This window comes from Benincasa hispida, chromosome 3 (genome assembly GCF_027475165.1).
Source record: "Benincasa hispida cultivar pf3 chromosome 3, pf3_genome.v1.1, whole genome shotgun sequence".
Lineage (NCBI taxonomy): Eukaryota > Viridiplantae > Streptophyta > Magnoliopsida > Cucurbitales > Cucurbitaceae > Benincasa > Benincasa hispida.
In genome coordinates this window covers 3,817,837-3,842,998 of record NC_143480.1, presented here as the reverse complement: position 1 = coordinate 3,842,998, position 25,162 = coordinate 3,817,837, and the positions used below count along the sequence as shown (strand labels likewise).

Below are 25,162 nucleotides of genomic sequence, written 5' to 3'. Positions count from 1 at the left end.
GCAAAATAGTAAGTCAAAACCTAATTATTGTGTCACCGGAAATGGGTAATAACTGACCTAACTTGTAACATCAGGGGGCTACACATGCACTAACACCACTGATATTGCATACGTCCCAAGCGAATGTCAAATAATTGACTCTATAAATAGTCTAACTTTACCACTTCAAGGAGTAAGTAGTATTACATGCGATTAGATGAATTGAACACTTCGCATACAAACTTAGACATCAAAATGTACCTAGCTCGATGTCACATTGGTGCGTTCTCTTGCAAGACCACTCAGACGAAGTCCTCTGACAAGAGGAACTATGCTTGAACATGGGAGCCCTTGACGAGATAAACGCGTGAAAAAATTGTTTTCTTAAGGTATTATAATAGGACTTGTCACGAGGGAGAATTCCGCTATGGAATTTTAGGATCCCGCAAACCTAAATTATATTTTCTAAAACTATTTGTATACATTCTGTCTAAATTTAAAATAAAAATAAAAATAAAAATAAAAGAGGGAAAAAAACAAAAAGAGAGACAGAAATAGTGTTGCGTCAAGCATGATAAAATAATTATGAAACCGCTCCAAAATTATTGGAAATTATCTTTATAAACAACGAGTGGTGATGGTGAACAGCGCCACTTGTTTCTTTAGTAATATAATAAAGTCTGTTGTGCTTGATGTGCATGAAGAAAGCAAAACATTCAAGGCCAAAAATATCAATTATTATTATTATTATTTTTAGTACAGCAATAATTAATTATTATGTTAAAAAAATTGCACATAACTTGTTGAAGGAATTTCACAATTGGTATCAGAGTTGAAGGGATTCACAATTTTTGTTAAGAGGATATTTATATTAAAAAAAGTTTCATAATAATACTCCAAAATAGGAAAAACAGTCTTATATATGAATTATAACAAGCATGATTCATCTTTATTTCCAAATAAAAATAAAACGTAAGTTAATTTAAATTATATTTTTCTTGCAACAAAAAAATAAAATACAAATAACAAACAACAGGAAATAAAAAAAAAGAACATATTTTCATCACATCCTATCACATTTCCACGATTTCAGGTTATTATTTGCGCTTTTCTGAATTCTCGTTCGATTCCATCGTTGCTTTGCTCCTCAAACCCTCCTTTCGATCCATCTCAACTTGTTCGAACCCATGCAGTTTCAGATTATACTTCTAGGGTTTCGTTGAAGCGACTCTGGATCATTGTTTTTTTGTGTGGTCTCGGTGGTTTTTGAGGATCCTCGGTAGGGAGGTTCGTCCAGGGGGTTCGATTTCTGGGTTTGCAGATCTGAGTTCTGCTTGGCAATCTTTTCCCTCAATTCACCATGTTTTGGCGCATGGCCGGATTGTCCACAGCGTCTCCTGTGAGTCTTTTTGTTTTATCATCCTCCATCTATTTTGTTTACTGTAGCATTTGCTGTACTGTGGATTCTGTACTGCGAATTGTTTCAATTTCATTTTCTTTCGAGGAAGAAGAATTTATCGACAATAATATAGATTTTACACGCGGTTCAATGAGGATCACAAGAAGGAAAATGAAATTTGAGAACATGGATTTGATTTAATAGCTCCACCCATCAAATTTGCAATGCGTGGTCTTCAACCTCTCTGTTTTCCTCCATGTACAATCTGATTATCGTCCACGTGATCCGGTCGTACCCTCTCCCGTCAGCTCATATCTTGTCATGCTCCCGGCTCCTTGGTGAGACGTGCAGGAGTGGTGTAACTTATTATCGTTTTTTTATTCGTGGAATTGATAATGGATGAAGTCAGAGGTAAACCCATTTTGCAAAACATTAAGGATGATTTGCATATTTCATAATTAATAGGAGTATAATTTGTTATCTTCCCTTCTTCTTCTTCTTCTTCTTTCTTTCTTTCTTCCTTCTATTTTTTTCCCTTTTAATGAATTGACGACGAAAAGAAAGTTTAATGCATCTGTAATTCCATTGGAAACCCTTGAAACCTATCCAATAAATTCCTCCAGAGAACCATACTCCACGGGGAGAGGGCGCCAAAGGAAAAATCAATTCACCTTTTCCTCGTTTCTTTTCACATGATTCAGCAGCTAAGAAAAAGACGGCCATCTGGGTTTTCTAGACTTGATTATTCAACCTTCCAGAAAGAAGCAACCACTTGAGAAGTGGAAAATCCAATCGAGTCATTGTTGAATAGGATTACAAACCAAAAAATATTATTCTTTCAAGATACTAATTTTGAGAAAAATTTATAGGCAAATTGTGAATAAAGAGGGGAGTTTAGCTTGATGGCTGGGAGAAAACATTCCAGGCATTCACGTTAGTCAATTAGACAAAGGGTAGGGTAGCACAATGATCTAACAGATATGGTGATTGACTTTGGGGTTTTGTAGCTTGGTTGATGCTAATCCTATTGAGCTTTTAGCCTCGGTACCTTGCTACATGATGCGAGAGACAACATGAGCAAATGCTCCATATCAAATGCTCTAGTTACATATGTAAATGCACGAGTGGGCCCCATAAGTGTGTTCGATATCACCCTTCAAATCCTACCCCTTGATAGACCATTGATTAGAATTGAGTACCTAACAAAGCACACACAAGTTCAAATCCAAGATCCCCATTTATGCCCAAAACCTTTTTTAGCTAGCACCTTATCTAGTAAGTTCCAGCCAGCATGGTCATACGAATTCAAAAAGTCGATCTTAAAGATAACCTCTTCTTTCTTACGAGATCTATAGTCTTGAATAGTCTCATCAACATTAAGGTCCTGATCGAAATTTTGATTGTGGCTTTAAACACGATTTGGGATGGTATTATACTGAAAAGTAGGGGTATTCATTGGTTGGCTGGAGTCGATTTTAGATGAAAACTGAGTCTGACACCGACACGTCGGTTTTAGTCGATCGGTGTAGATGATTTTAGAATGCTTCATCAAACCGTCGAATACATGGTCAATTAGTTGATCTTGTCGGTATTGGTGGTTTAGGGATGCTAAAGAGTGAAATTGAGGGAAAATGTTAAGGATAAAGAAGAAATTTGAAGAAGAAGGAGAGGAGAGAAAGGGAAAAAGAAGAAAGGGTGAACTTACGTAATTGAAGCTTTCAGTGAGGTGATAAGGACAAAAGAAAACGAGAAGGAGAGAGGAGAATGTCACCAATGTTGGTTTGGTCGGATCGGTTTTCAACCCTTTTGAACACCCCTACCGAAAAGAATGAAGTTTTTTATATGGTTTGTGACTTTAAACAATATCAATACCATGGATAAGGAGGTTCAACAAAGGTTCCCTAGCATGGTGATCTCTCTTAGTATGTGCATGATGCGTTGCAAAGATGAAGAATCAATTAATCATTTGATGCTCCATTGAGAGTTAACAAAAAAATGTGTGGAGTTTTTTTGAGACAAACCTTTGGTCAGCGAGGGTGTTGCCCTAGCTCTTTGAAGAAGTGTTTGCTTGAACTTGGGTGGTTTTTGAAGGATAAGGGGAGAGTGCTTTGGAAGATGTGTTTACTTGATTTTATTTTGTTTCCTTTTGTATTGGTAATTGTTTAGTAGGAGTACGCTGTCTGGGCACCTTGTGTTTTTCCCATTTGTATTTGGGAATTTTGTACATTGAAGCTTGGATTGTTTTGAGTTACCTTGGGATTTCATTGTCTTATTTTGTTCCATATGTCTGGATATGATGAGGGTGCTATGGGGGTGTCAGCATAGTTGAGATGTCTGGGTGCATCTCCTGATCCAAAAAATCCTATTGTTCTTTGTATCTATCATATGTACTTTGAGCAATAGTCTCATTTTATTATTTCAATGAAGAGACTTGTTTCCTTTTTTTATTTTATTTTATTTATTTTTATTATTATTTTTTATTTTTAGAAAAAATGGTTAGAGCTAGAGATGTCCAGGGTCGGGGAAGCCTTCCCCATCCCCTATTCCATCCCCTGTCCTCGCGAATTTCCCCGTGAGGAAAAATTCCTTGCCTTTATTTTTTTAACGTTTTTTAAAAATAATTTCAATAAGATATATTTTTTAACAATTCCTTAAACATTATGATGGTGGTTTTCATAAAAGTGAAGGAAAACCTTGTTGGTTTCTTGCCTACTACTGTTCATCTCCTTTCTTCATCCACAGAGGTGATTAACGTGAACATAGACCCTCTTTTTTGAAGCTTTTTTTCACGTTAGATATTGGGAAGAAAAACATGGAGCCTTACCTTCATCGGTGCATGAGATACAGAGCTTGGAGGACCCAGTTACACAATGGATAAAACCACTCTCTTCTACAGAGGAAAAGGCGGACATTGACATCCATCGAGAAACCACCCTTCCCTATTAATTGTCCTTTTACCCACCACCCCTATCTCTTTTACTAACTTAAATTTACGTGAGACAGAGCCATCAATCTTGCCTTCTAATACATATAAGCTCTTTTTGACCAATGAACTATCATCCTCTCTGCTCACTGTGGAAACTTCTAATATGTCCTCTATCCTACCTACTGCCACAGACCTTCCTCAACCCTCATTAGTTGCTGTCCCATCAGAACAAGTTGCCTCCTGTACGCAGGTTGTCTTTTCAGCTTCTACTAACCCTTTTTTGATAAACCAAGTCATTCCTTCTCCCTTAGACAACTCAACAACCCTCCCCCATCTTTCTTCCTCATCTTCACCTATTTTCCCTCCATCACCTCCCCTTCTTTCTTCCTCACCTCCGTAGACATCCAACCCATCCCTTCCCCACCAGCCCAAGAAAACCTTTAACCACCTTGCTCCATCCCCCACCAGCCCCCCACAACAGATGCCAAACCGAACCACTCCTAAAAAAATAACATCGATTTCAACCCCTTTTCCTTTCCCAAGCGCACCATTTTGCCCTGGCATCAAACATTCCATGATCATTGTAATGCTGCCATCAGATGTTGACTCGAATGCTTTTCTATCTAGCCTAATGCTTTTATCTCCTTCATACCACATAGGAGAAGCATGGTCTGATTATGACCCACAAAATCGTTTTGGATCTTCGACCCAACAACCCACTTGATGGCCTTGGCTCCTTGGTTTAATGAACTAGGCCTCTGTGTAAAGGCGATTCCTGCTAGAAGACAATCCAACTGGTTAACATCAAAGAGGAAAAAAGGGAATGAGAGAGCTTCGAAATCTAGAGAGTTCTCTCTCATATGACAAAAAAGCAAAAGCTCTGCTTAGAGAAGATTCTACTTCAGCTTGATTCTACATCTTTCGGCTATGGGGTTTCTTCAAAGACAGATCTTCTTTTTTTGGGCGTTTCATCTCTATGTTGCCCTTTCTTCTGCTTTTGTATTTGGAGTATCTTTTAAATCTTTGTTGACCTTTTTGTATGGATTCCCCCTCCTCTTATGTTTTGGATATTTCATTCATCAATAAATGTTTCTTATAAAAAAACAATTCCTTATATGTTTCCAATACAATTTTCATTTAAATAAATTATCATCAATCTTGCTAATAAAAACAATATTAACACATGCAATTTGACAAGATATAAGTAAAATGTTAAATTCTCATAATTTGTAAAAATAAAAATTCAACAATTAGAACATTCTATCTTAAATATTTCAACATCTAAGGAATTAAAGTAATAAAGTCGTAAACTTAAATAATTAAAACATCCATAATTATCCTAACAAAGTTTCCAATATTAATATAAATATATATGTGCGTGTGTATATATATATATATAGATATTATAAATTAGGTGTGTGTGTATATATATATAGATATATATTATAAATTTATAATTTATATACAAAAGTTGGGGCATGGTAGGCCCGGGGTTGGGGACCGGTGGTGTACTGAGAATAAATGTAAGGGAGTTGGAATAAAAGTCAGTCAGTGAATAGTTAGTTACTGGTTAGTAAGCTGTTATTCAGCCTTACTTGTAATCAATTTTCCTATAAATAAAACACCTCTCTCCCTCATTTGAGAGAGAACTGATATTGATTCGAAATTAGAGTTTTGGTTTACACCAAAAGTTTATCAAAGCAGCAACATCCTGGATGAAGGGCGGGAGGAAGACATGTGCATCATTCGAGAGAGGAGATGATGCTCCTGCGCTAGTTCAAGAGGTGGAAGACACCCACCCTCTCTCCAAGATCCACCACGCAACGCTTGTTGTTTGTGGAAAGCACCTTGGAGGGTATGCAAGAAACGTTGAACAATTTTCAAGAATTTGTGGCAATGATCATTGGCATCAACCCAAGTTGGAGAGGAAGCTTTGATTTTCAATCAAATTTGGGGAAGGAGAGGAAGAAGAGGCATTGGAGAACCAAAAAATTTCCAGTTTCCTCAAGAAAACTTTCAAGAACGGGGTCTAAAAGAATCCATAGTCCACTCCAAGAAGAACCAAGAAGATGTCCAATGGTGCGAGAAAGGCATCAAGAATTCCAAGATTGGAGTTCTTCGAGTGAGGATGATTTGGAAGAAGAATATTTCGATGCAAGAAGAGGCTGAAGAGGCAGAGGTAATGCTCGGGGAGATTTTTATGACTTTAAGATGAAGATAGACTTACCTTTTTACAGTGGTAAGCGTGATATAGAGACATTTCTTGATTGGATCAAGAACACGGAGTTCTTCGATTATATAAACACTCCAGAGCACAAGAAGGTACGATTAGTAGCTTTTAAATTGAAGGGGGTTGCATCCGCTTGGTGGGATCAGTTGGAGGGAAATCGTCAACGACAAGATAAGAGACCTATTTGAACGTAGGAGAAGATGAAGAAGTTGATGAAAGAGAGGTTTCTTCCTCCAAATTATGAGCAAACCTTATACAATCAATACCAAAATTGTAGACAAGGCTCTCAGTCAGTGGCTGATTTCGTGGAAGGGCAAGAACCAATTTGGCTGAAAATGAACAACACTGGATTGCAAGATTCATTGGAGGATTGCGTATGGACATCAAAGAAAAGGTGAAACTTCAGAAATTCAATAGGTTGGCTGATGTAATTGCTTTTGCTGGTACTATGGAGGAACTTAATGAAATGCGATCCAAGAAAATTTCAAGAAAGAACCCGTGGAGGCATCTTCAAGCAAGAAAGTAACTTCCTCATCCAAAATCACTAATCAACCATCTTCCATGTCCTCAGCCAAAGAAAAAGAAAAGGATGGCTTGGAGGGAGTGACAGAGAAGCTACAGAAACAATAACCAAGAAGAAAATCCAAAACCGATATAATCGGCCCTTTTTGGGTAAGTGCTTTCGATGTGGCCAAGTTGGTCACTTATCCAACGAGTGCCCACAAAGAAAGACGGTAGCTTACATGGAAGAAGGAGATGGAGAAACCCTGATCGAACACAGTGAAGACGAAGAAGAAACCGAGCTCATTGAACCGGATGATGGAGATAGGGTATCTTGTGTTCCCCAAAGGATGTTAATCACTCCCAAAGGAGTCTCAAACCCTCAAAGACATTGCCTCTACAAAACACGATGCACAATTAATGGCAAAGTGTGCAATGTCATTATTGACAGTGGAAGTAGCAAAAATTTTGTCTCCAAGAAGTTAGTGGCAGCCTTGAATCTTAAGGTGGAAGCTCATCCAAACCCCTATAAGATTGGTTGGGTGAAAAAAAGTGGTGAAGCACAAGTAAGTAAAATTTGTACTATCCCCTCTTTTAATTGGCAGTAGTTATGAAGACCAAATAGTATGTGACGTCCTTGAAATGGATGTTTGTCACATACTCTTTGGAAGACCATGGCAATATGATACTCGAGCTTACATAAGGGGAGAGAAAATACTTATGAATTCCTTTGGATGGGCAAGAAAGTAGATCTACTTCCATTGAGTAAGAAGAAGAATGAGGGAGTTAAACAGAAGAAAGAGAACAACAATTACCTTTTTACCACAATCAGTGGTAGAAGCTTGATGAAGGAAAGAGAGGCTGATGTCTTAGGATTTGTAGTTGCTGAAAAGTCCAAAGACACTAAAAAAAATGGTGAAGTCCCTCTAGAAATACAAAAACTTTTTGATGAATTTCCTCAATTGAAAGATGAACCCAAGGGACTACCACCCTTGAGGAACATCCAACACCACGTTGATTTAATTCTAGGAGCAACATTACCACTCATTCCTCATTATCGAATGAGCCCAAAGGAATATGAAATTTTACATCAACATATTAAAGAGCTCCTAAAGAGAGGCCACATCAAACCAAGTTTTAGCCCATGTGCAGTGCCCGCTCTTCTTACTCCAAAGAAAGATGAAAGTTGGAGAATGTGTGTAGACAGTCGACCAATCAACTGAATCACAGTGAAATATCATTTTCTAATTCCAAGAATAAGTGATCTACTTGATCAACTTGGAGGGGCAATGATTTTTTCAAAAGTTGATTTGAAGAGTGGCTATCATCAAATAAGAATAAGGCCGGGCGATGAGTGGAAGACCGCGTTCAAGACCAATGAAGGACTTTTTGAATGGCTTGTTATGCCATTCGGTCTTTCAAATGCCCCTAGCATATTCTTGAGACTCATGGACCAAGTATTACACCCTTTTCTTAATAAATTCATCGTCATATACTTTGACGATATCTTGGGTTATAGTAAGAACATTGAGGAGCATTTATAACATCTTCATAAATTGTTTCAAGTCTTGACAACAGAAAAATTATATATCAATCATAAGAAGTGACTTTCTTGTGAAAGAAATTTCTTTCCTTGGCTTCCTAATAGGCCACGGTCAAATCAAAGTCGATCCAAAGAAAATTGAAGCGGTCACTCAATGGCCTATCCCCAGTTTTGTGAAAGATTCAAGCATTCCTTGGCTTGGCTTCCTTTTATAGGAAATTTATCAAGAACTTCAGCTCTATGACAGCACCCTTGACTGATTGTCTAAAGAAAGGAAGCTTCACTTAGGGCTCAAAACAACAAAACAGCTTCGAAAACATCATGAACAAACTGAGTAGCAGCCCTGTTTTGAAACTACCAGATTTCTCCTTATCTTTTGAAGTGGCAGTAGATGATTGTACCTCCGGTATTGGAGCTGTCCTATCTCAACAAGGCCACCCACTTGAGTATTTTAGTGAAAAACTCAGTCCTTCAAGGCAGAAATGGAGTACATATGAGCAGGAATTATATGCTCTTGTTTGTGCTCTCAATCAATGGGAGCATTTTCTTTTATCCAAGGAGTTTCTCCTAATCACAGACCATTTTTCACTCAAATACTTACAATCTCAAAAGAATATTAGCCATATGCATGCGCGGTGGATTTCATTTATACAAAGATTTGAATTCGTGATCAAACATCAATTTGACAAGAAGAATAAGGTTGCTGATGCTCTTAGTAGAAAAGGGCTGATTCTAACTACATTAGTTACAAAAGTAACTACATTTTCACACCTAACAAAATTATACGAAAATGATCGAGACTTTGCTGATATTTGGTACAAGTGTACTAATCTCTTGAATGCTGAAGACTTCCATATTATGGATGGTTTCTTATTCGAAGGAGAGCAATTGTGCATTCCTTATACATCCCTTCGAGAAGCCTTCCTAAGAAGTTCACTCCGGAGGTTTAGCAGGGCACTTTGACCAAGTCAAAACGTTTGAAAATTGATTCTATTGGCCTCAGCATCCAAAAGATGTTAATAATTTTGTCAGAAGGTGCGTTATTTGTCAAAAATTCAAAGGAACTTCTACAAATGCCATTATATACTCCATTACCAATCCCCATAACCATTTGGGAAGACCTATCTGTTGATTTTATTCTTGATCTACCCAAAACACAAAGGGGACATGATGTAGTCATGGTGGTTATGGATCGTTTCAGCAAAATGGCCCATTTTCTAGCATGCAAAAAAACGAGTGATGCAGTCTATATTGCTAACCTCTTCTTCAGAGAGGTAGTTCGACTTCATGGAGTATTTAAATCAATCGTCTCAGATAGAGACGTGAAATTCTCGAGTCATTTTTGGTGTACTTTAGGGAAGAAGTTTGACACTAGTTTGAAATTCAGCACCACTTCACATCCACAAACTGACGGCCAGACTGAAGTAACCAATAGAACATCGGGAAATCTCATACGATGTTTAAGTGGTTCACGACCAAAACAATGGGATTTGTCCCTTGCTCAAGCGGAGTTTTCTTTCAATAACATGAGGAATAGATCAACGGGAAGATGCCCCTTTGAAGTAGTGTATACTCAACCTCTGAGACTCACATTTGATCTTGCCAATTTACCTTCTTATGTGGATATTAGTCTTGAAACTGAAAGTGTGATTGAAAGAATAGAAGAATTGTACAAAGAAGTTTATGACCATTTAGAGAAGACCACACAGTCCTACAAGAAAACTAAAGACAAATCAAGAAGAGAAGTCAATTTTAAAGAAGGAGACCTTGTAATGATCCATCTACATAAGACAAGGTTCCCAACAGGAACTTACAACAAGCTGAAAGATAGACAAATGAGGCCTTTTAAAATCCTACAAAGATATGGTTCGAATGCTTATTGCTTTGAGCTACCAGTTGACCTTTACATCAATCCAGTATTCAATGTAGCAGATTTAAAACCCTACTTTGCCCTTGATGAATTCCAGTTAGCTTCTTAATAAGCCTCGAGGTCGAGTATGAATTTTAGGGGGTGGAATATGGTATACTGAGAATAAATGTAAGGGAGTTGGAATAAAAGTTAGTTAGTGAATAGTTAGTTACCGGTTAGTTAGCTGTTATTCAGCCTTATTTGTAACCAATTTCCCTATAAATAAAACACCTTTCTCCCTCATTTGAGAGAGAATTGATATTGATTCAAAATTAGAGTTTTGGTTTTCACAACCGGGATGGCCCGAATTGTAAATGGGAAAAAAATTCCCCACTTCTCACCCATTCATCGTGTACTCGGGGATTCCCTACCTTGTCCCCGTTGCGTTGGCCCACGGGTTTTTTTGGACATCTCTAGTTAGAGCTATTTCATGGCTTCTTTGAAAGGAAAGAAATAGGATGGACCAGATGGTTTTCTCAGATAAGTGGTTCTCTTTTTCTTATTTTTTTGATCTTGTTCAGTTTATGGCCTCTAATTGCCGTGCTCAACACAGGTTGTTTGTAAGTACACCATACTCCGTAGACACCATTAACTTAGATTGGAAGGTCTTTTTGTAACCCTTCCTTTTGGAAAGGGGATGGCTTATCCCCTTGTCCTTTAGGTGTTTTGTCGAAGCTTTGGGTTGTTATGAATGATATCCTTTGTTTCTCATAAAAAAAAAAAAAAAAAGAATTGTTTGCCCTCGAGGAATGCACCTTAGGACTGGACAATAGAACTTTTCTCAACCTATTATCCCACACTTTCACAATAATTATTTTAAAGAAACATTTTATTGATAAAATGAAATAAGGGAGACCCCAAACACCAATAGGTGATTGCAATAAAGATTTCCAATTGGAAACTAATTAAGAAGATTAAAACTCTTAAAAAGGGTGCTTAGATTGCACCAGTACAATTCGCTAGATAGAACCAAATCCATGAAACTATCAAAACAAGTAGATTCTGGAAGAAAGGAATTCTAGGACTTTTAAAGGAAATGAAAGATCTCTCGTGGATGTTCTTGATTCATCCATCTTCAAGCCCTGTTTAGGTGTAAAGACATACAACCCCTCAATAGTTACAATTTAATTTCCTTGAATATAATTTGAGGAATCTTTTGTAATCCTGTGTGGGCCGCCCTTTTTGTACTCTTTGAAGATTTCATTCATCAATGAAATAGTTTCTTATCTAGGAAAATACATCCTTCTTCGCATCCTTGTGCTGAATTCTATTTTTAAGCTTAATTGGTGCTTTCCAATGAGTTGTCCTGGGCTATTGTTAAGTGCTGTGGCTTCTTGTGGCAAGGAAAAACTTCTTTAAGTCAACATGATTGATAGCTCTTCTATGGAGAAACCAAGCAAGATGTGTTTTGGGAGTTTGTTTGCTTCTGGTGTTTAATGTTTGATGAATTTTGGGAAGATTGGTGAGTGGGTGATAGATCTCTGTCTTCACATGTACCATCTTTCAGACAAAAGGTTGTTTTCTGTGGCCTTTTTCCTTCCCTCTTTAGATTCCCTGCCATTTTCTTTTATTTATTTGGGATTCAACCGCCCTTTGACTGATAGGGAAGCTTATGATGTTGTGATCCTGATCTTGTTGACTGGTGACTCTTTGGTAAGTCTGGGGAGAAGGAATATTGGCTTTTGGTCCCCCCAATCCTCGGGAGATTTCTATTCTGGTTCATTTTTCCACTTGTTACATGTGCCCCCTCCTCCCTCTGGAGCTTCTGCTTTCTCCTCTTTTTGGAAGGTAACGATTCCCAAACAAGGTCAAATTCTTTGGGTGACAGGTTTTTCATGAGAAAGCTAATGTTCTGGATCATGTTCAGAAGCATTCTTCCTTTGTGTTGGGCTTGCAATGGTGCCCTTTATCAAGCATCAGGAGATTTGTATCATATTTTGGGTTACTGAAGTGCCCTTTACCCGTTTGGGAATGTTGTTGGGACTCTTCAGGATCGTTGGGTTGTTCATTTGAATACCTCATCATAGGTTTCAGAGAATTTAGAATCTAGTCATGCAAGGACACTTTTATATTGCATTCTCCTAGTTCAGTGAATAGGAATATAACAATCGTCTGGATTTACTTGAGTTTTAATGTAAATGTGTTTTTCTTACTCATTTCATTTTCATTTTTTGCAGGTGGAGACAATTTTGGATAAGGAAAATTTTACTTTAGAGGAGCTTCTAGATGAGGATGAAATAATTCAGGAATGCAAAGCACTTAACAGTCGACTTATTAACTTGTAATATTTCTTCCGACTTTGATTTATCATCTTGCTTTTTCTTCTATGTTGCTGGTCCATAGGTCACATCTTTTCTTTTGGTTGATAGGTTGCTAACACATGCATAGAAATTAATTGATGGGATCATGTAACTCTGATTGTATTTGACTTTGATATTACTTGCTGTACTAGTCTTCCAGTAGTAATGTAATTTCCATCCATCCTACTTATTCTTATTTGCTGCTATATTGTTAGTCAGTCTTTTAAATTTGTACTACATTGGTTAAGCTAACTGCCTCACAGCAGCTAGCCCATATAATAAATACCAACCTTAGTGGTCAGGCAGATACAAAGTGGAATGGATAAATACGAGAACTTTGCCAAGTAGATTTCATCATATTTTGTTAATTAAAGATGGTTGTGCCTGCTTTCACGCCTTGCAGCTTGAGAGACAGAACACAGATTGAACAGCTCATCAGATATATTGTTGAAGAAACTCCTGAAGAGGCTGAGAAGAAACGAAGTTTTAAGTAATTTTTGTTTGCACATTCCAGATGTCATTTCTCGTGGCTTCTCTCTCTAATGTTAATTTTGGCCATTCTCACATATTCTTGCCCAGGTTTCCTTTCATTGCTTGTGAGATTTTTACTTGTGAAGTTGATATAATTCTCAAAGCATTGGTGGAGGATGAAGAGGTGAACTTGCTTTCTTTCTCCTATCAAATTATTATCGATGAAAATAGATTAATTACTGATTTTGCTGATGTGGTTGTTTGCAGTTGATGAACTTCTTGTTTTCCTTCCTAGAACCGAAGCCTTCTCATAGCACGCTATTGGCTGGCTACTTCAGCAAGGTATCGCTTTCATAATATTTTCGTTCTGAATTATCTTTTCCATATTAGGTCATTCTTTCACTTGTTTCAACTTTCAACCACTGTTGATGTCTTACACGGGAAAGATTTTTGGAACATCCGTGATGTAAAAATTCCTTGCCAGGTTGTCATATGCTTATTGTTGCGGAAGACAGTTCCATTTATGCAATATGTTCAAGTAAGTTTATATGTCATTTTCACTTAAATTTTCTTAACCTGTTTTTAAAGAGTTTGGTCAATCGAGACATTCTCAATTTCACTTTACCTTCTGCATTTTATACATGACCAAAGTACGGTGTGAAACAACATGGTTTGCCAGGTAAAGCTGTGTTTGACCTGTTTGATATCACGTAGTCTATAGATAATAGAAGGAAGCAGGGTTTAAATGGGCAATGCTGTTGTTTTCTAAGTTAAGCCTGAGGGTATTGATGATAATGAGCTAGGTTCTAGTTCAATTTTGTATGTTTAGAAAGTCTCTTATCAAAGAGTTAGCCGACGAGTCGTATACCGTTTAGTCTAATTAACTTTTTACTTTTTGTACATCTGCAAATCGTTTATTGCATTTTTTTTTCCTGAAGTTGTCGCTATTCCATTTTTTATTCCTTTTTTTAGAGAACCCATTTTTAATCATTCAGTTCTCTATACCTTTTCCAATAACATTTTACTGTTTTCCAATGTAATGACATTAACTCTTAGGGTGGTTTCATTAGAGAAAAATTAATGCAAACATGTTATAGAAGCGAGGAACACACTTGACCAATGTATGGCCTTTCAATGGAATTCTCTGTAAATTTTGTGTGTTTGTATCCCTGGAACAAATTGTTTTTCTTCCATTTTTTTAGAGTGTGTTTGTCTGTCTCCGTCTTTTGAACTCATGTGAAAAGCTTCCATTTTTTATTTTATTCAGTTCAAGCAATAAATCTTTTCTATTTTAGTTCTTATCGAATCATTTCTTATCCAAAAAAGATTAAGCTACATATACAACCGTTTTAATGCTGATGATCTACTTCTCACTTGGATTTCCAGGCACATCAAGCAATTGTAAAGAAGCTAGTTGATCTGATAGGAATTACTTCCATCATGGAGGTTGGTTGTTGGTCACCTTTCTTTGTTGCATCTGGTATTTTAACTCTTTCATTACAATAATGGTTTATGCTAGTTGCAATAGGGTATCCGAATTAGTGTTTTTGCTTTGTAGTGGTTACTTCTACTCTTTAACTTTTTTCATTCTTATTTTTAAATTATTATTATTATTATTATTTTAAATTACATGGATAGAGCAACATCTTTGGGGCATTAGTTTCTATGTGCATTTTATTTCCTCTTTAATTCTTATGGTCTGCATAGTCTATGTGCATTTTATTTCCTCTTTAATTCTTATGGTCTGCATAGTTATTTGAGTATTATGGATCATGATTTCAGACTATGGCCATCCCTCTTCTCTATATGAAAATCGTTGGGCTTTGACATCTTTACCGACTGTACATTGTCAAGCTCATAGGAATGGTTCTCTCTCAACAGGTTTTGATAAGGCTTCTTGGTGCTGATGAACATCTGTATTCAAGCTATGCAGAGTCGATGAAGTGGATTGAAGAGACTGATGTGCTGGAGATGATAGTGGACAAGTTCAGTTCTTCAGTAAGTAGCTTCTTGACGAAGTTATTCATCCCATAAGAGTGTTTACTTGCCTTTTCATTTAGTGAGGACTTCTTTATCTTAGTGAATTCACTTAACCTTTCAGCTTTCGCTAGCCAATTTTTCCTGGGACCTTATTGAAGCTTTTAGGAAAGAATAACATTCCCAAGATTGTCACATTTTTTCCTTTGGACCCTTGCTTTTGGTGGTATCAATACTCCTGATAAGAGCCCAATGGCAAACTTCTCATATTTTCAAATAATGATTAAAAGGGTATATTAGTAAAATCCTTTTTTTCTCTCCAAAAAAGTTTGATTTTTTTACTTCATTCGGAACGAGAAAGATTTGAAATGAATGTATTTAAAAATTTGTATGTGAATGGTAACTAGAAAAAAAAAGAAAGTCAACGTTTACTAATATGGGCTTTTAATTATGATTTGTTAACTGGAAATCAAAATTGACAGTTAAATAAGTAATTTACCTCTCAATTTCATGAAATCCCGCAAAATCCAACCATTTTAGTTAGATTTTTTTAATAGTAAAAGTATAATTTGAAATCACAATAGATTTCATATTGTTCTCTTTCTTGTGGTAGCAAATAATGGAATTCAATTATAATTCGTTATGATTTAAAATCCCTTAGTGAGCTAAACAGAGCATTAGCATCCAAATAAAGAATTTAAACCACATGCATCTCAAATCTCTCTCATGTCATATAAGTATGAAATTTAATGAGAAATTCTAGTATTTCCAATCAAATCATTTTAAATAATTTATAATAATTTCTTGATTCTAAATGGAAGGTTAGAAATTATGTTCTCATGCAGAAAGAACTTCACATTGCAAATCACCTACTATACTTCTTTTGTTTTGCTCCGTTGTCAAATATGTGGAGCTTATTCAAAATAAGATAAGGTTTTTGCCTTTTGCCTTTGCACATGACAAATATAGAACAGAAGGAACCTCTTCATTGTGGAGCTCTTTTGTTTGTTTTGTTTTTGTTTTTGTTTTTGTTTTTTTTGTTTTTTAACAAGAAACGACCTAAAGATATATTCCAACAAAGAAAAAGAACAGCCTAAGGGCAGGGTAGATGGGTGCCCCCCAGCAAAGCTACAATGAGCACTTTCGAATCGTCATGGGCGAATCTTTAATGGGGTCATTCTTTCAGGATTGTTCAGAAGTTCATTCTAATGCAGCAGAAACACTTTGTGCTATCACTCGATTTGCTCCTCCTGGTCTTTTGGCTAAAATTTCCAGCCCAAGGTAGTGTTTTCCAATTCTCAAGTCTTTAATATACCTGCATTTTGTCATTGGTCAACTGATATTGGTTCTCTTATTCAAATCAGTTTTGTAGGAAGATTGTTTTGCCATGCCTTGGAAGATTCACGGCCAACGTCTGTTTTAATAAATTCGTTATCAGTGTGCATATCCTTGTTAGATCCTAGGAGACTAACTGCTGGAACAGCTTATTCATACAACCGCCAAATAGCACATGGATCTACTGTTTCAGCAACTATGGAAACTGTAGAAGGCATGTTGGAGAGTTTAGGTATCATATTGGCCATTGGATCTTGTCAAGTCAATGATTTCTTACTTTTTAAGCCCTATTAATCATAGGTATTAATAGTCATCATATGAATCATCCAATTTGATAACCTTTTTTTGGGAAGTGCAATTATGACAAGAACTTAGAAGTGGAAGGGAAAAAAACATGACAACCACCGTGACAGTTGATCTAACAAGTTAGACTGGCAACACGAACAAATTCATGCTGATTAACAAATTAAAAACGTCACATTTGGAAAGTCCAATTTGATAACTTGTACTTGCCTGGTTTTCATAGTCAAATAATTTCTTACTTTATTAATTATGATATTTGAAGATATTTTATTTTCCTGGAAAAATAGATTTCATTCAAGTAAGAAATGTACAAAATAGGTTGAAGACAGAATATGTGATCTTGCTTGCCTGTGTTATTTGACCTTTTACGGAAGATGTTGAATACTATGCTGGTCTCTATTCGTTCAGGTAGGTTGCTCAAGCTTCTGGATGTTTCTTCATCAGATAAAGTTTTGGTTACTACATACGGAAAGTTACAGCCACCTCTTGGGAAACATCGTCTGAAGGTATCTTTCATTTGGTTTTAGTGAATATAGGCTACTATAAACTTGATACTTAAACATTTATTTATTTTTTAAAATGTCACTGATGAAAAGAAATATGGTTAAAAGAGAAACGGAACCCTTTAAGGTGGGTTGTTGACATCTTTTCACCTCTCTTTTTTAAGCCTTTTCACCTCAATGAAACCATAGCGTTTCTATATGAAAGAAAGAAAGAATTCAAGTGTACATGATGGAGAAAAGACAAATAAATTGGCTCTTGCCTCTTGGTAAAGTTGCGTTGTTTTGTTCCCCACGTATTTTGAAGGTTATTGAATAAATACTAAATAATAATTCACGATATTGATTGTCTTCCATTAAGTAGAGTAACCTTTAGGAGATGAACTGAAATTGAAATTAAAACTATACATTGCACTTAGCTGAGGCTGTAGAACCTGAAGTTCTAAGGGGAATAGCCACAATGGAAGATGTTGGGAAGTATCCTTTCAGCCAAAGTTGTTGTTGGGATCATATGAATTGTTATGGCTCTACGCTTTAAACATAAGGCTAAGTGTTGTGTTCATGACTAAATACTTTTGAAGTTTTTTTTTTCAAATTGACGGGCTGTTAGAAATGTTGGAGAGAATTGGGATACTTTGGTTTTTATTGTCTTCTTGGAGTTCTTTTTCCTTCTTGATTTGCAAGTATTCTCTTTTTACCATTTGGCCAATTGGTCAGGACTTTTGTAGCTCCGTGATTCTCTGGGTCCCTTCTATATTTTATTCTTCAATAAAATGTTTTATTTCTTATTTAGAAAAGTTTCCCTGATTGTTCCTTGAGATGTTTTCTCAGATTGTAGAGTTTATATCGGTGTTACTCACGGTGGGTAGCAAGGCTGCAGAGGAGTTGATTAACCTTGGAGCAATCAAACGTATTTGGGATTTGTTCTTTGAGTAAGTTTCTGCATTCTACTATAACTTGAATGTTGATGAGATCCACAATGACAATTGCTTCTCTATGACAATGTCACAATAGGTACCCGTACAATAACTTTCTGCATCACCATGTAGAGAATATTGTAGTGTCATGTTTAGAGAGCAAGAATTCTTCACTTGTAGAGCACCTTCTTCATGAGTGTAATCTTGTGGGGAAGATACTGAACGCAGAAAAGCATTTCACTTTGTCAGTTGATGCGAACAAGGTAAATGTCTAGTTTCCAGTGATGTTTGGCAGTTAGAAGTTATGTATGATCTATATGAAAAATTATGATCTCGAGAAAAACAAAGGGATTGCCAAAGACCCACTGTAGATTAATAGTTACTTTTCTTTAATTTTTGCTCCTGAAAGTCATTCTGTTTTCTCATTTTTCCAACTTCTTTCAGCCAACAGTTTCTGCAGAAGGCAGATCGCCACCTAGGATAGGGAACATTGGCCACTTAACACACATATCTAACAAACTTGTTCAACTGGCAAACAACAGTAGTGAGATTCAATCTCATTTGCAGGTCAGTTCTATTTTTTGAATTCTCGGTGACATCATTTCAGTGCTTAAATTTTCCCATGCTTCCCTGAAACAGGAAAACACTGAATGGAATGACTGGCAAACAAATGTCCTTTTGAAGCGTAATGCTTTGGAAAATGTCTACCAGTGGGCGTGTGGGTATGTCTTTCCTTCACTATTTTTCACTTCCTTTCATTACAAGCACCAGCAGTCAGCACAACATCTAGATCACAACTGTTTCCATCTTAAGGCTACCCAGCCAAAAAAAAAAAAAAATCTGCACATAGATAGGAGAAGCAGATTTTTAGTTTTCCATGATGTTGTGGTTACGCTATATAAGTATTATGGGCCTTTTTTCTTTTGAAAATGATACCACACAAAAGAGACAAATGCTCCAAAAGTCACACAACAAGACAATTCTAAAGGATAATGGCACAAAAAGTACAAAAGAACAATTAGTGAACATAGAGAGAAAAATAACTTGTGAAGAACTATAAAGCTCTTCCAACACTTGTTCAAAACAATTAATTACTATGTTCTTGTCTGACATTAATTGAAATGTGCTTGAATAGATATATTGAGCTATTGGAATTCATGGAATCGTTGTGGTGTGAGCTGACCAAATCAGCTATAATATGTGATCAAACATTATTTTAACTGATTTTTGTATTGTTATTTTATTTGCCTGAGAAAACTAGAACAGGGACGTTAATACATTCAGACACTTGGAAAGACCATGCTTTTGTTTAGGAACTTGGTGTTGACGATAACCTTGTCCGACTCTTTAAGAAGTTTTTCATTTACATTTATTGGTTATGATGGTCAGGCCTTGAAGAGAGAAGTTTCTAAAAATGGCCAGTAGGTCGTGTACTTTTCATCATGTTATGTAGTATTAGCTCTCCAATTTACAGAAGGGTTTTGATAAGCCCTTGATAACCAAAGTTTACCAAAGAAGAAAGAAAAAGAAGGAAAATGAGTAAATATCAAAGTAAATAAAGGATAGGGAATATTGTTAGTTAGAGAGGGGTCAAAACAGAAAAGAGAGAGAAAAGGAGGGGGCCATAGGTAGAGGAGGTTATTTGTAAGAGGAAGTGAGACCATGAGGGGGTATTGAGGATTTTGTAATCAAATCTCATATTTTGAGACGGATGGGAGAGAAGGGAAGCTCTCTAATTCTTTCCTACTGTTAATAAAATAAGGAGAGAGGTCCATTCTTATCAACTGGTATCAGAGCACTCACCTGGGCATGGTGGGGAAGATGGAAGCTCGATTAATTACAATGGAAGAAAAACAACTGGAGATGGAGGAAAGGATGGCAGTACAAGCGAAAGAGGTTAAAGATTGGATGGGTAGCATGTCGGCTCAGATGGCCTTAGTGTTGTCAAAAATTGAAACAATGGGCAATCCAGAGAGGCAATCGCCATCATTGGAAAGAACTCCAATAGATAAAGGAAAGCAAGTAACGGAGGGTTCATCATCCAAAACAGAAAATCAAGAGGGAATACACGCACCTGCGAATAAAGAGATCCCGTTGTTTGATATGCGGCTGAGGAAATTGGAGGTACCTATCTTCAAAGGGGAAGAGGACGAGAATCCGGACGGATGGTTACACCGGGTGGAGAGGTATTTCGTTGTGACAGGCTATCGGAGAAAGACAAGTTGGACGCGGCGGTTCTATGTTTGGAGGGGGAAGCACTCAACTGGTATCAATAGGAGGACGATTGGTCGCCGGTGAGCAGTTGGTTGCAGTTCAGAGAATTGTTTTTAACAAGATTCCGGCCGGCGAGTGAAGCGGATCGTTATGCCCGAGTGATGCAGCTGCAGCAGGAGACATTAGTAAGGGACTACCGGAGGAAGTTTGAGAGATACTCTGCTGGGCTGAAGGAGTTGGGCGATAAGGCTTTGGAGAGTAAATTCGTTTGTGGGCTTAAAGAAGAAATCCAAAGTGAGATGAGGAAGTTGAGCCCGAAGGGTTGAAGGCAAATGGGCCAGTTGATTGAGGAAGACCAAATATTGCAATGGCATCTGGGCAAGGGGGCTGGGTCGGAGGGGATCCATAACCCGAACGCGAAGACGGGGGGGAACACGGGTGGATCGAACAGCCGTGGGTCAAGTAATTCGATTAATCGAACCATCACAATCAACCCGAACTGGGGAAGGTCAACTGAGATGAGGAAGAAATCCAAAGTGAGATGAGGAAGTTGAGCCCGAAGGGTTGAAGGCAAATGGGCCAGTTGATTGAGGAAGACCAAATATTGCAATGGCATCTGGGCAAGGGGGCTGGGTCGGAGGGGATCCATAACTCGAACGCGAAGACGGGGGGGAACACGGGTGGATCGAACAGCCGTGGGTCAAGTAATTCGATTAATCGAACCATCACAATCAACCCGAACTGGGGAAGGTCAACTGGGTCGTCTACCACGATTGTCGCGCGAGGAGAAACAGGAACAAAAGGGATCGCCGGTGGCTCGTTTCAGAGACTTTCTGATGCGGAGATGAAGGAGAAACGGGATAAGGGTTTGTGTTTTAGGTGCAACGAGAAGTTCAGTTTTGGCCACCGTTGTAAGAAAAAAGAACTGCAATTCATGTTTGTTCAAGAGGGGGAAGATTTAGCAAAGGAAAGGGAAGAACCGGATATAGTTGAATACAAACCAGATAGAACATCACCGGAGGATGTGAAGGAGATCGCGAATCTGTCTCTAAATTCATTAGCCAGACTGAGTTCACCAAAAACGATCAAGGTGAGGGGAATCATTGGTGAAAGGGAGGTGGTTGTATTGATCGACGGGGGAGCAACTCACAACTTCATTACTTCAGAATTAGTCACAGAACTACAGCTGCCCATATCACCCTTTGAAGGTTACGATGTAGTGCTGGGCTCGGGGGGATCAGTTCAAGCCGCGGGAGTGTGCAAAGGTGTGTATATTACCATCTCTGATCTATCCATTATTCAAGATTTCCTTCCTCTATCGTTGGGTAGTGCGGATGTTATCCTGGGAGTAGTGTGGCTGGAAACTCTTGGGCAAATCATTTTTGACTACATCGAAAGGATGGTGAAAGAGATGCTAATGGTAGGAGTCATTCAGCCAAGTCGAAGTGCTTTTTCTAGCCCAGTCTTGTTGGTTAAAAAGAAGGATGGGAGTTGGCGTTTCTGCGTAGACTACCGTGCCATGAATAGTGCAACCATTCCAGATAAACACCCTATTCCTATTGTAGATGAGTTATTAGATGAGTTATATGGTGCCACAATCTTCTCAAAGATTGATTTAAAATCAGGTTATCATCAAATTCGAGTCCACCCAAAAGACATCCACAAAACGGCTTTTAGAACACATGAGGGCCACTATGAGTTCTTGGTGATGCCATTCGGGTTGAGGAATGCTCCATCTACTTTCCAAGCAATTATAAATGAAATCCTTAAACCATATCTCCGTCGGTTCGCGTTGGTCTTCTTTGATGACATTTTGATTTATAGTAGGACATTGGAGGAACACATGGGTCATCTAGCAACTATATTGGAGGTATTGATTGATAACCAACTGGTAGCCAATTGGAAGAAGTGTCAGTTTGGGGCAACGGGTATTGAGTATTTGGGACATATTATTTCTGCCAAGGGAGTATCGGCCGATCCATCTAAGTTAGAAGCTATGAGTAGCTGGCCTACGCCACGTAATGTGAAGGAGTTGAGGGGTTTCCTCGGCCTCACCGGATACTACAGAAAGTTTGTGGCCAACTATGGCACCATACTTTGCCATTGACTCAGTTACTGAGGAAGGGAAACTTCCAATGGAGTGAGGAAGCGGAGGACGCATTCCAACGTCTCAAATCAGCCATAGGTTCTGTACCAGTGTTGGGATTACCCAACTTTAACGAGCCGTTTGTGGTAGAGATGGATGCATCAGGTGTAGGAGTCGGGGCTGTATTAATGCAAAACAGAAGGCCACTAGCGTATTTCAGCCAAGCGCTGCCTCCCACTCATCGCTTTAAGGCAGTGTATGAAAGAGAACTAATGGCTATGGTGTTTCCCATTCAAAAGTGGAGACCTTACCTTCTAGGGAGACACTTCATAGTCAGGACGGACCAAAAAAGCTTGAAGTTCCTTCTAGAACAAAGGGTAATTGCCGGAGAGTATCAAAGATGGATTGCCAAACTCATGGGATATGATTTCAGCATTGAATATAAGAAGGGAACTGAAAATTCTGCAGCAGATGCCCTCTCCCGACTACCTACTTCACTGGAACGAGATGCTAAGTGTAATAAAGGGGCTGAATACAGCGGTGTTTGTTGAGCAGGTGGGTGCGGATGAGGAACTGAATGGGATACGACAAGCTTTACTAACTGCTCAGCCAGCCTCTGCCGAATATAGTCTGAAAGGTAAAGTGCTTTACTACAAAGGGAGGATTGTCCTACCGACCACTTCTCCTACAATACCCCTATTGTTACATGAGTTCCATAACAGTCCCATAGGAGGACATCAAGGGAGCTTGAAGACTTATCAAAGAATGTCCAAGGAAGTCTATTGGAAGGGGATGAAGAAGGCTGTCCAGCAGTATGTGGCAAATTGTGGGATTTGTCAGTAGGCCAAATACTTATCCCTGGCACCAGCGGGTCTCCTACAAGCATTACTGGTCCTGGACAGAGTATGGGTGGATATCTCCATGGACTTCATTGAAGGACTGCCCAAGTTTGAAGGATTCAATACCATCATGGTGGTAGTAGACCGTTTGTCCAATTATGCCCATTTCATCACCTTAAAGCATCCATTTTCTGCTCGATCTGTGGCTGAGGTATTTGTTAAAGAAATTGTGCGACTACATGGTTATCCTCGAAGCATCATATCCGACTGTGACAAGATCTTTACTAGCTTGTTTTGGGAAGAACTCTTCCGTGTGATGGGAACTCAATTGTGTAGAAGTACAGCTTACCATCCCCAGACGGATGGGCAAACAGAGGTGGTTAATCGAGGTATTGAAACGTATCTGAGATGTTTTACTATGAGTAATCCTAAACAATGGGCCAAGTGGATACCTTGGCCTGAGTTTTGTTATAATACTTCATTTCACACATCTGCCTAAGCCACTCCCTTCGAGGTTTTGTATGGCTGCCCCCCACCACTAGTACTCGGGTACATAAATGATTCAAGTTTAGTCAGTGAAGTTGACATCCAGCTGCGGGATAGGGATATGATGATGGCCAAATTGAAGAACTCCCTACACAAAGCTCAACAATGGATGACGAAATCGGCTAATGCCAAGAGGAGGAATGTGGAGTTTGGCATAGGTGACTGGGTCTACCTCAAACTCAAACCCTATAGGCAGTCATCTATAGCTAAGCATAAACATCCAAAGCTGGCACCACAGTTTGTAGGACCATTTCAGGTGATCGACCACATCGGGAAGATAGCATACAAGCTTGCACTACCAGCTGGAACCGGTATACATCTTGTATTCCATGTCTTAGTCCTTTGAAAAGCAGTTGGTTGTAATTTACCACAGATACCGATTCCCCCTAATATGACTGAAGAGTTGAGCTTTATAACACAACGTGCTGAATTGTTAGGCATCATAACATCACCTTCCGGAGATCAACAAACAGAAGTACTGATTCGTTGGGAGAATGGAGACCATACCGAGGCAACATGGGAGCTTCCAGATGTAATCAAGGATCAATTTCCTGATTTCCACCTTGAGGACAAGGTGGCTCTTTGGGGGGCAAGCATTGATAAGCCCTTGATAACCAAAGTTTACCAAAGAAAGAAAAAGAAGGAAAATGAGTAAATATCAAAGTAAATAAAGGATAGGGAATATTGTTAGTTAGAAAGGGGTCAAAACAAAAAAGAGAGAGAAAAGGGGGGGACCATGGGGAGAGGAGGTTATTTGTAAGAGGGAGTGAGACCATGAGGGGTATTGAGGATTTTGTAATCAAAGCTCATATTTTGAGACTGATGGGAGAGTAGGGAAGCTCTCTAATTTTTCCCTACTGTTAATAAAATAAGGAGAGAGATCCATTCTTATCAGGTTTCTATTGCCTATGCTTTCTCAACTTCTTTGGGTTTTCATGGTCTAAGCTTGATTTCATTATTTTGATTTGAAAAGCAGTTATTTGTTTGTTTGGCTTGTTTTCTGTTTTATTTTGTACTTGGTCTAAGCTTGTTTACATTATTTTGATTTGAAAAGCAGTTATTTGTTTGTTTGGCTTGTTTTCTGTTTTATTTTGGTACTTCATTCTTTTCCTTTTTTCCATTCCTCTTGGAGTTTGTTTCTTTGAGCATTCTCTTTTCATTGCCGTTTACTCTTAACAAGAAAAAAT

The 25,162-nt window shown here is 38.1% G+C and overlaps 1 protein-coding gene across 2 annotated transcripts in view; it reads left to right on the top strand.

Annotated features, from left to right (window-relative positions):
• The first annotated feature begins 1,064 nt into the window (after nucleotides 1-1,064).
• The window catches only part of LOC120073245 (uncharacterized), a 29,388-nt gene continuing 5,290 nt past the window's right edge, over nucleotides 1,065-25,162 (top strand). For both annotated transcript variants that reach the window (XR_016528743.1, XM_039025971.2), the window contains exons 1-15: nucleotides 1,065-1,378; nucleotides 12,665-12,768; nucleotides 13,191-13,277; nucleotides 13,367-13,442; nucleotides 13,526-13,600; nucleotides 13,743-13,796; nucleotides 14,645-14,704; nucleotides 15,140-15,256; nucleotides 16,422-16,516; nucleotides 16,600-16,802; nucleotides 17,282-17,379; nucleotides 18,205-18,305; nucleotides 18,388-18,553; nucleotides 18,735-18,857; nucleotides 18,930-19,012. Coding sequence is in view for 1 of the 2 variants with exons in the window: in XM_039025971.2 (XP_038881899.1) it covers nucleotides 1,340-1,378; nucleotides 12,665-12,768; nucleotides 13,191-13,277; nucleotides 13,367-13,442; nucleotides 13,526-13,600; nucleotides 13,743-13,796; nucleotides 14,645-14,704; nucleotides 15,140-15,256; nucleotides 16,422-16,516; nucleotides 16,600-16,802; nucleotides 17,282-17,379; nucleotides 18,205-18,305; nucleotides 18,388-18,553; nucleotides 18,735-18,857; nucleotides 18,930-19,012 (1,481 nt within the window). In the remaining variant the exon portion in view is untranslated. The remainder of the gene's footprint in view (nucleotides 1,379-12,664; nucleotides 12,769-13,190; nucleotides 13,278-13,366; nucleotides 13,443-13,525; nucleotides 13,601-13,742; nucleotides 13,797-14,644; nucleotides 14,705-15,139; nucleotides 15,257-16,421; nucleotides 16,517-16,599; nucleotides 16,803-17,281; nucleotides 17,380-18,204; nucleotides 18,306-18,387; nucleotides 18,554-18,734; nucleotides 18,858-18,929; nucleotides 19,013-25,162) is intronic.